Genomic DNA, 15089 nt, shown 5'->3' with positions numbered 1-15089 from the left:
TCGGAGCCGACTTGACCTTGTTGATGACAACCAAGAAGTATTCGTGTACGTGCACCTAAGAACACACACAAAAATAGCCAGAATTCTAGCATGTTGTTAATTTTATTAAATCAACGGTAACCGGAAATAATCGTATTTTTTGGGGTCTCCTTAAGTTCTTGTGCTGACAAAACATTGGTGTGTCGTGACAATGTTTGTCATATTTCTTGTGTGCACATAGGACATTCTGAATTGCATGCTTGTTTTTTTTTCCACTTAGTTTACCTGTAGGTTTTTTTTTTTTTTTTTTGCGATTACCTATAGTTTGCTTTAACCTTGCAAGTCTACATATAGAATATCAGCAAAAAGTATCCAACATTGTTCATATGGTCTACACTTATATTTTAGTCGGATGTTATGAAGTTCAGCAATTAGGATTTGCAATATGCATACCAACTTGTATTTAGAACAAGCATATATGATATGTCAGCAGCCAAGATCAGCTCACCTATAAAATACCAATAAAATGAGAAGATGAAAACGAAGATGCGTAAATTTCTCATTTTTTCGATAGTACATCACATGATACATACTCCCGCCAACTAAGACAAGGCCAAGCGCCAGGTTTACATGTAACGAAAAAGAATGGAAAGCCACAAAAATGATATCAAAACTATGCAACACAACATTACAGGTTTTTCGACGAGCCTGCCCAATCGCTCAGCACTCCGCGTATAAATGCATATATGCGAACCAGGACAACACAAAGCGTTGGTCCCAGTTTATCCACTTGATGCAGTGGCCACCGCCTTCTGCAGAAATAGCAGTATCTGGCTGCCTCAGCTCCTGGATCCTGCTGTATGAGCTGCCTTGTCCAACATCCAATTCAAATGAGCAGCTGCACAATTGGACTCGCACTCCACGCAGAGGGGTTCAACCACAGAAGATATAGAGTAATTAATACTCTGCTAATTCCTACTATGACCTTCCTGCTGAGACGGCAGACGATGCGTGTATCTCCAAAGAGTGCTCCGGTATGTACGTAAGACCTGCGGTGCAAAGATACATGGCGTGAATCAGCAGCCAAAGACAGAGCATACTTGAGGTTTGGTCGCACCATAGAAACACTAGAGCATAATTGAGGTTTGGTCGCACCATAGAAACACTATCTTAAAATTTATTCTGCAAATGCAAAATTTAATCTGATGAATCTGGTGGATTCAGACTATGACAGGTATTACCTCCATCCCAAATTACTTGTCTTAGATTTGTCTAGATACGGATGTATCTAACAGTAAAACGTGTCTAGATACACAAATCTAAGACAAGTACTCCCTCCGTCCCAAAATTCTTGTCCGTATCTAGACAAATCTAAGACAAGAATTTTGGGACGGAGGGAGTACTTGTCTTAGATTTGTCTAGATACGGATGTATCTAGTTACGTTTTAGTGTTAGATACATCCGTATCTAGACAAATCTAAGACAAGAATTTTGGGACGGAGGGGGTAGTAAACAGTAGCAATAACAAAGTTCTGCTCCCTGGGTAGGCACAAATCTAAGACAAGAATTTTGGGACGGAGGGGGTAGTAAACAGTAGCAATAACAAAGTTCTGCTCCCTGGGTAGGCACTATATCTAACTGATAAGTTAATGATCTCTACTTTGCTTTTTTCATGAAATTTTACCTTTCTCCTTTATGGTTATTTGCAATGTATCTAGTGTAATGATCCCATCTGTTAACGGGAGTAGCTCGAGCTTGACAGTGGTGCTTGACCGTGCAGGAACACACCTGTTAACCACAACAAATGTAATTCTTCAGCGTACTGACATGCCGTGCTGTAACTCTCAACAGATGGAAAAAGGCGAGAATGGATAGCCATACCCTAGGGGAACTGCGCTCTGCAACCACAAATGAGTACAGCCTGCTGAAGTGCTCATTCTATTTCCTCCATTGTCACTTTCTTTTGGAGATCCGGCAACAACTGAATTCAGTCTCCGAAAACTAGTTCCATGTTTTCCCAAGCCAGACCTTCTCATAGGCTCATTAAGATTATCATAAGAACCATCTGGTGTGGTTGGAGCTGAGTTCAATGATACAACTGAAGAAGAACCAGATGCTTCTGGAGCAAGAACAGTTAATGTGAGGTTTTCTGAAGTCATATTAGTAGCTTCAAGGGTTAAGACCTGAAAACCAACAATTAACACTATCAGTGCGAGGCATGGAAAATGCAGCAAGACCTAAAGAAGCACCGAAATAACCTGCACGGGGAGTTGAGGAACTCGAGCACTCGGGCTAGGATTTCGTAATGACAGTTCAGAAGACACAGAGATCATAAGATCACTAGCTGCACAGGGTTGCCAGCTTGTGGCTTGCTTGAAGAAAAGTTTTGATTCTACAGAGGATAAAAAGGGCTGGAAGTCAGAATTATCAACCTACACTTGTTCTCAAGCACATGTTCTATTTTTCCAACAGTTCACCTGTATAATTGCAGCGATATGATATAAGCACAGCATACTGATCAGTAAGACCAGTGCTGAGCTCGCTAACCCTAGGCGTGGAAGTATTTGTGGCAGCTCCACTCATCTTTGGGAGTGACAAAGTCAGAGGTACATCACTGTTGATCCTCCGATCCCTGGAGGACATAATTGCTGGCTTCAAAATAAACGAGTGCTCTTCACCCCGCCTGGAAGGAAACAAGTAATACTTAAGATATATGGAAACTGTTGGCCTCTGGCAGAAACTTCAAACCAAGGTATAGTATATGTAGTGCGATACATCTTCCTGTGTTTATTGCTTGCATAAATAACTAAAAGGAATCATGTGGAAGTAAGGTTTGGCCCCATCCAGCATTAAGGAGACCAGACAGTACTGCATGTTATACAAAACCAACTTGTTCAAACCAAAACTGAAAACTAAGAGAAAGATGGATAACAGCGATAACATGGCAACACATTGCAAGAATTTCTTTGCTAAGAAAAAGGCAAGGTCAAAGTACTGCAGTCTGCAAATCCAAAGGGGAATCAATTTATGGCAGGAACCACACCATACTTAAACTTTTAAGCTGCAATTGTGGGTCTTTGGAAGCATCCATGATAAACTTTGCATGTACCTGAGTGACAGATTTGGTAAACTGTGACCATGTCCGACCTCAATACTGGCAATTGGTAGAGATAAAGGAGAGCCGCCTTTGGATGCCTCCTCAAAGACAACGGTAATTGCATCTATGAATACAACTATGTCTTGCACATGCCGTGGAGCAATGTTCTGAGAATTGAAGATATAAGCATTAGTTTTGAAAGTTTCTTCAGAAACTATGAGAAAAATGAAGGATTTGGATGTTAATAGTAACCTTTATTAAGACACAAAGAAGATTTTCTGCAGTACATTTGGCAGAAAAAGAATGAACTTCAATTGGTTGAATTATTTCAACTTTTCTTGACCATCTTTTCCCTGGTAGATATACACCTTCTAGACCACAGCGTACAGAATACCGTTCAGGCTCCAAAGGAACTCCTCTAAAGGAAAGCTGTCCATCATTTATAACATCAGGTGTTTTTGCAGGCTTTTCAGGCACAAATTCTTGATTTTCAGATATTGGGGGTGATCTTAGGTTGGGAAGCTGGGCAAGGGCAAAGGAGGATGAAGGCATTGAATAGCTTCGGAAATGACTTAACGAAAATATTTGAGACCCAGAAGCAGAAAAAGATTGCTTGTGTGATATACTGGGATTGAGAGTAGGAGGTGATAAAGAACGAGGAGGAGGTAGTGTGCGATCTAAAGGGAGCAACCAGCTAAGCAGCTCCTGACAAGGATCCTCATAACCATTAGGAAGCCCGCTTACAAGATTCTCACGCATATAATTGCTTGATGTACACTTCTCAAATTGAAGAACTTCAAGCACTGGATCTACCATATTGCTAACACCAACATTCACTTGCAAAACAACCTGCATCCTTCCAACAGAGAATATGAGTGATTAATCAGCACAAACATAAGCAACCCAGAATCACGCAAAAGTACATGAATGAAAGCTAACTGCATGGTAGCACCATCAACTTCTTTGTGAAGTTGCTTTCTTTAAAATAAAACAAAATAAACATGTGTGTCTAATAAACTAATAACAAACCTGATTAGTATATAGACAACTGCAGTAGTTGTGCAAAGGATTTTTACATAAATTTGCTTAAAGCGTATTAGCTGATTTCACCAAAGATGGTGAGACATAACTCTAAACTTCGCAGGACCCTACTTACCAACATGACGGATATAAAGGTGCATTAAATGAAGAGAAGCAATGTATAGTGCTCCCTCCATCTGGATATATAGGGTCTAATACGTATTTCGAGATTTACTTTGACTATCAATAAAATCAATAATATCTGCAAGAGACATGCTATAAAAATTATACCATTGGAAACCCCTTTCAAATACGAATTCGACTGTATACCTTTTTAACATACACATCATATATGATTGGTCAACTATTTATGCATAGTCCATAAACTTCCCAAAGTTAATCATTGCAAAAAAGAATCTAGTGTATAATGTCACCCAGCAAGTAAACAGACGGATCGTTCAAAACATACCACGATGTCTCCATTCTGCAGAGCATAGCACCTTACAGTATCCCGAGCGACTCCTCCGGATGTGCTACCATCAAAAACTCCTTTATCAGAAATGGTATTGTACGCAGTACTCCTTGAAACTGTGTTATTTCCCTGGCTATCCGAATATAATTGTTCCTCTGCCGTCTTAGTTGCAGCTACTCTTTTCTTGGACCAGAGAGGTTCATCTGACTCCGCAATTCGGACAAAAAAGTTAGATCTTTTGAATTTTTGCAGCATGGTTTCTATTTGCTGTTTGCGATCTTCCATCCGAAGGAGGGATTCAGTCTCCAGGATATCTTGTTTTGAAGGAGAAGATACTTTGTTGTTGAGTTCAACACTCTCCATGTTATCCTCGGCACCGTGAGAACTATCTTCTCTGGCTGTTCCATTTGCATCACCATTTTCACTGACAGGGCTAGATTTATTTGTGGGGTGCCGCGGCGAATTTCCGCTCTTAGACATCACGGCAGCAATTCTAAACGGAGATATGCTGGTCATATCCTGCTTAGAGGCTGATAGGCACGCCAGTATATGAACCTGCTCGCCTGATAACCGAACTAATTCAGATACCAAAACAAAAACAGGTACAGGCAGCAAGTTGCAGTCAAGTAACTTTACCAGGAAAAAGGAAGGGGCGATCCAAAGGCCGCAGCTGCAGCATGTCCGAAACCTCGCCCCAATCCTCAGGAAGCTCCTCTGCGCAAGCAAAATTGTAAATCAGTAAGCTACCGGGCTGGCATTTCCAAGGAGAAATGTGGCAGTGGTGAATCTGCAATGCAACGAGGAGAAATCCAAGCAAGGGGAAAGGGGCACCAACTGTTGGGAATCGTGATCCACCCTTCGTCCTGGGAAACATCGCTGTGCTTCCCGGCCGGAGCTGTACTTTTCGAATCTGAAGAAGCGGAAGGAGAGGTGGCAGCGGTGTCGCCGCCGATCTCCCCGGCTCCGTTGCTGGCAGCTTCGTCGTCTTCCGCCACGGCGGAGATGCGGAGCGGATCGTCGGCGATGAGGCCCTCCAGGGTCTTGAGGACCCCCTGCTGCTCGGGGATCCGCGGCAGCTCGGGCTGCGCGGCTCGGTAGAGGAAATTCATGGCCGCTCGCCGTCAGCCGCGCGAGCAGGGGGGGCGCGGAATGGCCCTGGCGGGCGTCCTGGGTCGACTCCGCGCGGCAGAGCGAGGGCGGCCGAGGGCGCTCCGAGCCCGCCGGGCCCCCGCGCGGCGGCGCGGGTCGGGGGTGGGGGGATCTCGGGGAGGGACCGCGGGGGGTGCTGGGAGGGAAGGGGAGGAAGAGGAAGAGCTGCGTCCTGCTGGTGGAGTCGTGGGTGGTGGTGGTGGTGGTGGTGGGTGGTCCCTCGGCGTCGAGCGGGGCAGGCAGATCTGACTGAGCCGGAGACGACGATGATCCATGGCTTAAACTAATCTTTCTCCTCCCCCCTTGCCAACTAGCACAGGGCCCAGCCCAACTCGCGGCCCAAACGGCTGGGCCCAGCCACCTCCTGTCTGCGTACGGCGGATTCTTTTATGCTCGATCAAGAAGAAAAATGGTTACTTTTTTTTTTGATTTAAAAAAAAATGGTTACTTTATTCAAACTTCCTAGAAGCTTGTGTGAACATTTGAACATGTTAATCCGGAAGGTAAATGGAAGCCACACGAGGTATCATGGAAGGCAATGACGCAACCTAAAGGTATGTTGATTTAGGCTTTAAAGATTTTGGGCTATTTAACATGGCAATGCTGGCTCGGCAAGCTTGGCGGCTCCTGCAAAATCCAGAGAATCTGTGTGCTCGGCTTCTCAAGAGTATATACTACCCAAATTCAACTATTTTGAATGCGGAGTTAGGAGGCCACCCAAGCCAGATATGGAGAGCTATTATGGAGGGAAGAGACACTTTAAAGCAGGGTCTGATCGGACGGACAGGCAACAGAGTTACAACAGATATATGGGCTGACAATTGGCTCCCCTGAGAGGAGATGATGTGACCCTATGGTTGCATAATACCAAATCCACCAGATACAGTGTCAGAATTGATTGATGCTACCTCGGCGTCTTGAAACAGACAGAAAGTGGCAGAGGTTTTTATGCCTATGGGCGTGCGTGTCATTCTTGGTATCCCGTTATGCATAAGAAATGTGGGTGATTTCTGGAGTTGGAAATTTGAGCGGCGTGATAATTTCTCTATGAAGTTAGCATACAAGATGCTCATAACCATTACACAGAGGCGAGAGGCATGGCTCGAAGGTTCGGCCGGCTCCTAACTCAGCGAAGGAGGAGGGTAGCTCGAAGGGTATGTGGAAGACACAAGTACCGGCAAAGATCTGGATGTTCCTATGGAGACTCGCCTGGCAATCAATTCCGAGAAATGACATTAGAGCGCGCAGAAACATGTCTGATACGAGTGCATGCGGTTTCTGCGGGATGGGGGACTCTTGGAAACATTCACCGGTCGAATGCACGGTCTCAAGATGCACGTGGGCATTGATAGACGACGAGTTGGCTGAAACTATAGCAACAACCACTGAACTAAACGCAAAGCATTAGCTGTTTACGCTCAGGGATTCATTATTACATAAACTGTTTGTAAAACTATGAGTCACCCTTAGGGCGATTTGGTCGACTAGAGCAAGGCGATTCTCCAAGGTATCTTCCAGAGCCCTCAAGGAACTCATTCCTTCACCATGAGGTTTATTGCAGAGCTCAGTATACTCAAAAATAAACAGTCATCATCGGGTGGTGGGCGACCCATGGTTCTAGGAACCGTCAACCAGCGATCATGAGCTCCCCCTCAGGGCTTTGCAAAGATTCATGTGGACGCTGGTGTCCGACGAGGAAGAGGAGGCTCAGCAACTGCGGTGTGTAGAGATAGAGATGGCAATTTCCTCGGAAGTTCAGCTCTAGTCATTCAGGGAGTTGACAAACCTGCCACATTAGTGGCTATCGCATGCAGAGAAGCAATATCTTTGACGGAGGATCTCCATATTCAACAATTCATTGTTGCTTCAAACTCGAAACAAAATGGTGGAAGATATCAAGAGCTTTAGGCGTGTCACCTGCGGGGACATTATTAGCGAGATTAATGTTTGAGCTTTGTTATTTCGGTGTAATTTCACTTTTGAATGTCATGCCATCAATTTTGAGGCACGTGATTTAGCCAAGTTTGCTTTGTCGCTAGGTTTGGTGACTCCCACAACCTAAACTGTATCCCACACGTTGTGGCTTAGAGCATCTCCAATAGACAGTCCATATGTAAAAATAACCAACTTTTGTATCTTTTGAGGCAAAAAACAGCTCTCCAACAGATGGTCCATATGCAAAAAAAAATACATCTTCGCCTCCCGGTGATGTAAAATTCAACACCTCGCGGTGCAAATTTACATCTCCGGAGGCAGGAGATGTAAAAACAGCGGTGGCGCACCAACGCCCAGCCGCTCTTCATTTCCTCCCCCCCCCCTTCTTCCTCACACCCGCCGCCGCCCCGCCGTAGATCAGCCCCGCCACCGATTCCACCCCGCTGGGCCGCCGCCTGCCGCCACATCGCGTCCGCCTCCGCTCTGGCCGCCTCTGCCCCGCCCCAACCCCGTCCGCCTCCTCTCCGGTCGCCTCTGCCCCCGGTCCGGCCTCCGCCCGGCCCCGCCCGCACCGCACGCCGCCGGCCGCCCTCGCCTGCACTTCACGCCGTCGGCCCGCTCCGTCCGCCTCCGCCTCCTCTCCGGTCGCCGCCCCGCTCCGTCCGCCTCCACCCTGAGCTGCACGCCGCCGCCCCGCTCCCCGCTCGGCCGCCGCCCGCTCCCCGATGGCGCCGAAGAAGACGCCCAAGGGCAAATCCGGTTTCGTCGGCGTGAGGGCGAAGCCCTCCGGGAACTTCGGAGTGGAGTTCTCTGACGCCGGGCGGCGTTGGTGGCTCGGCACGTATCCAACCGCCGATGAGGCCGCGCGTGCCTACGACGTGGCGGTGCGGCGTGCCGGACGGCCGAAGACGGACCTCAACTTCCCGGACGTCGAAACCCGGGCGGTGGCAGAGTGGCTCGTGCCGCAGGGCATCCAGATGAAGGAGATGCCGGTGAAGATGGCGAAGAAGAGACCGGCAGTTGTCGTCGCTCCCGGCGAGAGCGACGAGGCAACGATGGCTCGATTTGCGCGAGAGCATCCGCAGTACGTCCAGGCCGAGCTGGAGCACTACTAGAATCGCGACGTCAAGGCGAAAAAGAAGGGGGGTGAAGAAGGAGGATGAGGCCGGCCCCTCGACTGTGATCCCTATCGAGTCGTCGGATGAGGATTGGGGTGACTCCGACGAGGAGGACGAGGGGTGCGATGACCCGACCAAGGACGAGTTCTGGGAGCAGTTCCGCAGCTCCGACGACGAGGAGTACTTTCATCTAGTAGTTCGAATAAGTAGTAGTTGAATTTATGTATGAAACTATGTTGAATTTCATGTTTGAACTATGTTGAGATGAAGTAGTAGTTGGTCGTTTTAATCTTCGTTTTGGACTATCTGTTGGAGTTGCTAATCTCCGTTTTGGACCATCTGTTGGAGTTGAGCATTTTTCGAAGATGTAAAAAGCACCTTTTGGTGCTTCAAATTTGGACCATCACCGGTTTGGAGCACCAAAATATACATCATCTATTGAAGATGCTCTTATGATGAATAAAAACTTGGTTTTCCCTAAAAAAGATTACTCATAGAAAAATGGTTCATTTCTCCCGAAGTACATTCTTTTAACACAGTACGAACGCAAAATGCTCACATATGGACATACACTATCACTCTTATGAAGGACCCACGTACACCCTGTCTCTATGAGCACCTTTGAGGTATTGAGCCTGCACAATCTGCCCTCCATGAGCACCTTCAAGATACTGAGATACACATCTTGAGGTTGACAAAGTCACCACATGCGCCTCATAGTCAATAAAAACTTGAAATGTCTGAAATAAATTCAGAAAAATACGAGCACAAATACCAAGTCTAGGATTTAAACATGATGGGCTAAGTTCCATCACAAGGAACCTAACCATCTGAGAATGCAATGTGTTTTTTAACAACTAGAAGAAAAAAAAGAATTATCAGGAATTTCTCAACAACAAAAACAGGTATACAGATTTTCTTTTTTCTTTTGCAGGGCAAGCATACAAGTTACAAGTTGCAAAAACTGTTGGAAGTAATGCCAGTTCATGACTCGACTAAGTTAAAGAAAAGTTCATGACTCGACTGACAGCATTTACATTTCCACAGATAATAAATCAGTAGGTCTGCATAAGAGTAGACGCTATCAACAACTCTACTACAGTACTAGCAAGCCTAGCTGAACATATCCCAAAACTCCAGCGAACACTGCTGCCACGTAGGATCTTGGAGATCCTTCAGCGAAGCAGTTCATGTGTTCTTGAAAACAAAGGCATGCCTATCGAACCTGACCATTAGTTTCCTATTTGACATCTATGATAGCAGAATCGCAGGCCTCTCAGGCACAGAGTAGTCGTGCCTTATGCCACAGGAGGTATGACATATATGTTATCCACCCGTCCACACCGCTTTCGGAAACGAAGCCCATGAACTCAGGCGCGCACTCTACTAGCTGTTGCCATCTAGTGCCTTGATGTCAGCTTCTTTAAGTTCAACCATCTTCCCAATTCTGTACATGTAACATCCAACAATGGGTTAATATACGGTGTTATATTGCCAGCCTCATTGTGAACATGAAGAGTTTATCAAACACAAAAAGGAGTTGACTGTCAAATTAGTTTTACTTGTTGGGCACAATAAAAACTCATGCCCCTAGACGATGATTTATCAGTTGAACCAATTAACTCCACTGAACTGATTTTGGTGGTATCTACTGCTGGCATGCCAGATTTGACACACATGATCCCTTTTGATACACGAGCCTTTCCAAGTTGATCTTTCTAAAAAATGTATTTCCTGGAGTATTTGATTTTACCATTTGCACTAGCTGCCATGCTGTTTCAGATGTTTTGAAAGGTGCAAAAAAAGAAAGACTTGGAAAAACCTTATGAAACTCTGCAAAAAAGGAAGTATATGCCGAACATGTACTGATGTGCTAAATAACATTACCCCAGGTCTGATGGGAGGCGGAACCTGCCTATACGAACACGTTTCAAAGCGTAGACCTGTCAAATACAGGGATAAAAAATCAGCTGCTTTCACAACAGTTATATAACACAAATAAGCATAATTGAGGGGCTTCTACACGCTTTTCCTCTAACTAGAACAATGCCCGTGCGTTGCAACGGGATATAAATATTCTAGTACGTTAGCTTGTGATTTACCTGTCAATAATAATGCGATTATGTAAATAAATGTTCATCAAATTCTGCCCGTGAATTACCTTATATTTTGATTAGAAGTTTGGTAAGTAAATTAAAGTGGAATTGGTTCAGAAGGTAAGTAAATTAAGGTGATTGATTATCATATACAAGGGGTAGTGGAAAGAAAGGTGAAATGGGAACCTTATGTTCTTTTTAAGTAGTATATCCTCTAATTAACTGACTTCTGTATGGTTTTCCGGCCTGTTTTCCATTACAAACAGGGTCAACTGTCTTCTACAGCAGTACATCAAAACAGAAATGATAAAACAAGATCTGGCTGTCAATTGAAATTTAGAAGTATGTCTGCTTCAAGATGGTGCGCTACTATAACACGCTGCCTATTATCTTTTTTTATATGAACCTATTATCTTTTGTTATTATGTGATAAAGCTCATACTTCTATGCTTGCATTGCTTAGCTCTGAAGCCATCTGATCAGGGGTAATATCCATAAAAGGGAACACAGCCTATTGGATTTGAGTTGAATGAAGCAAAGATGAATTAAGAAAAGTCTCCTAGACCCTAAAGTCCTGCTGTGGACAACGACTAGCTATTCTAGATTTATTCCTGCCACAGTATGTGCCCTCCTTCACTAATGCCGTTCCACCTCAAGGCCTCGCCATCCAAGCGCGAGCTGACATATGTTTACTCTTCCAAACATCACATTTACTTACTCATTTGTTGTAGAACAAGAAATACTAAGATATGTACCAATAAAATACAAAGAAAACTCTGATAAAAATATATTTATCACGCAAAACAACCTTTAGTCCTGCATTCTGCACAAGTTCACGAACTTCGTGGTTTCTTCCTTCATGAACCTACCAGAAATAGAACTCGACAATATCAATGCCAGTGAGTAGATTAACTTAATAAGATGCCTTTGAATTTATGTAAAATTGCTTTAGTCAAGCCTATGTGCAAGTGAAAGGCTAATTAATACTCCCTCCGTCCTAGAATATAAGATGTATTGATTCCGTGCAAGTCAACCATGTGAATATTTGACCAAGATTATAGAATAAAATATCGACATATGGAATGCCTAGTATATAAAATATGGAACTACTTTTCATGATGGATCAAATGATATAAATTTTGTATTGTGAATGTTGATATATTTTTTCTAAAAACTTGGTCAGACTTGCACTCGTTTGACTTTTCAAAAAACAAATACACCTTATATTAAAGGAATGGAGGGAGTAGAACACATTGGATTTGCACAATCAACCTGGCATAATAAACATACAAAAGACTGAACAATATTGCTAGGATCTATTCTTTGCTGTACCGAACAAATCAGAATGCCTATATTATACATAGTTTTGTACCATACGCAGAAGTTAAAAACAGACATCAAATACAATAAAATGGGGCATGTATAAAGGACAATTACCACTATTTTAAGCCGCGTCCTTTTTGTATCAGCTTGTGCATCCAGTGGCTCTACTAAATCAGGTACAACCTTAACGCCATCAATTACTGTTCCTCCACTGATAGCTACAAGGTGTTTCTTGTGCACTGCTCCATCTATAGTTACTACATATCTGCAATATTGAACAAATGCAAATTATATTTCGTTTTTCGTGTATTTTTCATTGTCCATTTACCATGTTTGAGCACATTTATATGAGCAGTTTCCTAGAGAAGAATATTTTAGTTTAAAACTAGTGTCATTTCAATGGACCTTCTCCACATCATGAATAATGATGGCGACGTGGGGGTAGTACCAAAACAACATCCTAATTTGTCTGCTACGAAGTTTTGAATGCATCTACAGTATTTCAAATATAGAACTATAGATTACAATTTAGTTCTGCAGTGCAGTACTACAGTCTACAAAGGATACAGAGGAGGTCGAACTTACTCCTTTGTTATGTTTGATGAAGGGTGTGAGACTTTCTGGGCAAATTCACCTGAAAGGAGAGCAATTAACTTTACGCCTTGGATGGCTAAATTGCTGATTCCTAAATATTCTCTAGCAAGTACATCAAAATTACCATCATTTGTAACTATTATCAAACCAGTTGTGGCAACATCAAGACGACCCACAGTAAACAAGCGGGGTTTTGGTACTCCTGGCTGAAGTTTGTTCTGCACATGTTGATAGATAGATATGCGAGGTTGAGAATCAATAGATAGAAGATACAACAAACCATGATTATGATGATGTTTCATTAGTAACAGTATAATGTCTATTTTATGAAAAGCCCAATTATAGAACATACCCAGCCTTTCAAGTAGTCATCCAATAAGGAAATAACAGACTTCTCTTCACCGGATGAGCAAATATACCTGTAGGACATCAGAAATAACATTTAGGGTATCGCACAGCTGGACTGATGGCTCATTTTCTATTATTTGAAAATATTTTGCTGGAATAAAAAAGGCAACTTTTTACTGATCTGGGGACTGCAATACTATGGAAGAGAAGGTACAAACCCTTTTGGCTTATTCACAGCAAAATAGAGCTTTGGAGGTAGCTTCTTGGAAATACGATTCCCGTTAACATAGATAGAATCCTTTGAAATGTCGACTTTGGTCTACAAAAGAAAAACTGATTATGAACGAGATGCAGACAAAATGAAAAAAAATAATCAAATTCCATACAGTGGTACAATGCCAAAATCTAGCTAAACTAAACCAGCTATTTTTTCGCCGCAACTAGACAACTGAAGCAAGATTGACATTACATAAATGTGGACATGAGCTAAAATACTTGCAGGCATGAACTAGCTCCTCCTCACTCTTAGAGCTTCAGGCTGAAATTTCATACCTGGGGAGCAGTGCAGACAGAACCATTGACAGTCACCTTCCCTTGGAAGATGAGCTCCTCGCAGGTCCTTCTTGAGGCCACTAGGAAGAGCCACGAGTCAGCATCAAGACAGACATAATGCTGCTCCGATTCAATTCAGTTAAGCGCGCTTAATGTAAAACCCTGCACCACATAGGACGACTACCTCCTGCGGCGGCGAGGACCTTGGCGAGGCGCTGCGGCTCGTGCTCCTTGATGTTCTCGTTGTAGAACCTCCTGGCCGCCTTGGAGAACTTGGGCGGCGCGGTCGGGGCGGCCTTCTTCTCCTTGACCCTGACGCTGGCGACGGGGGCGTCGGCGGCGGGGCCCTGCCTCTGGCCCCTCTTGGCGGCCCTCTTGGCCTCGGCCTCCGCGGCGGCGACGGCCTGGAGGACGTCCGGCGGCGGCGAGGTGTGGAGGGATGGATTGCCGTCGGCCCCGCGGGCGATCCAGGGGACCAGCGGCTGCGCGGACGGGCCGCCGCGCGAGGCCTTGGACGGGGCGGGCGCGGGCTCCGCAAAGGTGATGTTGAAGTCCGAGGCGGAGGAGGTGGCGCGGAGGAGGAGGAGGGGCGGGACGCGGCGGCCGCACCGGAGGACGCTGGCCGGGCGGCTGAGGAATGGGTGGATGGTGATGGCCGCGGCGGCCGCGGCGGTGGCGAGGGCCATGGCGGGTGAGCGTGGGGAAGGGGAGAGGGGTTATCGGATATCCCCCGCGCTCGCGCTCGCGCTGCTGGGCCGGGAAAGCGGGGCAGACAGTGCTGCGTTTTTATTATCGTGTATGTATTTTTCAAAACTTGTCGAAAGGCAAATTGTATGCTTTTTTTTATGACACATTACAAACACGGATGACACATACACTAACCTTTATAAACGCAACAAATATGCAGACCCTGCCCCATAAACACCTTGGATGAGCCGGCACAACGTTTCTTTAAGTTGATGAATTCACCACAAGCACCTCGTAGTCGACGGGAACATCTCCTCCCACTGAACAAACATCGTCAAAAAAATTAAAATAAATTTAGAAAAATACGAGCACCAGCACCAAGAGTAAGACTGAAATGATGGTGGGTTGCTTCCACCATAAGGAACCTACACTCAACTCATGGCACATTGTATGTTTTGAGGGTGAAGTGTTGGAGGCATGCAAAATACGTTTTGCTTGTTTGGAGGATAATGCATTGGAAACATGCAAAAATTGAAGCTACGGCTCATTCATTTGAGGGTGTAAAAAACAAATTTACCAACTGTAGTATGTTGCATTATGTAATTATCGAAAAATCCTACAGGCAATTTACCACAAAATTATGTCTGAGACAACTATTATTGCGCTATTTGCATTTTGGGAAACCAAAGTATTGTTGGGGAATGTTGCATGCAATTTCA

General features: G+C 44.7%; 2 protein-coding genes across 4 annotated transcripts; both read right to left on the bottom strand.

Moving 5' to 3' along the window:
• Positions 1 to 514: 514 nt before the first annotated feature.
• Positions 515 to 5922, bottom strand: LOC123098447 (uncharacterized). Its single transcript, XM_044520435.1, has 10 exons — positions 5404 to 5922; positions 5205 to 5282; positions 4566 to 5131; positions 3329 to 3925; positions 3089 to 3243; positions 2457 to 2662; positions 2238 to 2371; positions 1861 to 2162; positions 1664 to 1767; positions 515 to 1028 (listed from the first exon to the last, which is right to left on the bottom strand). Exons 1-10 carry the CDS (start codon positions 5675 to 5677, stop codon positions 958 to 960), a joined length of 2487 nt encoding a protein of 828 aa, XP_044376370.1. The 5' UTR covers positions 5678 to 5922; the 3' UTR covers positions 515 to 957.
• Positions 5923 to 9655: 3733 nt separating this feature from the next.
• Positions 9656 to 14446, bottom strand: LOC123098445 (putative ribosomal large subunit pseudouridine synthase SVR1, chloroplastic). Of its 3 annotated transcripts, XM_044520432.1 has the most exons (10): positions 13868 to 14446; positions 13684 to 13763; positions 13350 to 13450; positions 13136 to 13202; positions 12908 to 13001; positions 12775 to 12823; positions 12304 to 12454; positions 11675 to 11731; positions 10658 to 10713; positions 9656 to 10217 (listed from the first exon to the last, which is right to left on the bottom strand). In XM_044520432.1, exons 1-10 carry the CDS (start codon positions 14367 to 14369, stop codon positions 10157 to 10159), a joined length of 1218 nt encoding a protein of 405 aa, XP_044376367.1. In that variant the 5' UTR covers positions 14370 to 14446; the 3' UTR covers positions 9656 to 10156. The 3 variants fall into 3 exon arrangements, with proteins under 3 accessions (XP_044376367.1, XP_044376365.1, XP_044376366.1); XM_044520430.1 differs by having other exon boundaries at positions 12775 to 13001; XM_044520431.1 differs by lacking the exon at positions 9656 to 10217 and having other exon boundaries at positions 10654 to 10713; positions 12775 to 13001.
• Between the last annotated feature and the right edge of the window lie 643 nt (positions 14447 to 15089).

The sequence above is a fragment of the Triticum aestivum genome, chromosome 4D (assembly GCF_018294505.1).
Source record: "Triticum aestivum cultivar Chinese Spring chromosome 4D, IWGSC CS RefSeq v2.1, whole genome shotgun sequence".
Classification (NCBI taxonomy): Eukaryota; Viridiplantae; Streptophyta; class Magnoliopsida; order Poales; family Poaceae; genus Triticum; species Triticum aestivum.
This window is presented reverse-complemented; position numbering and strand designations above follow the sequence as displayed.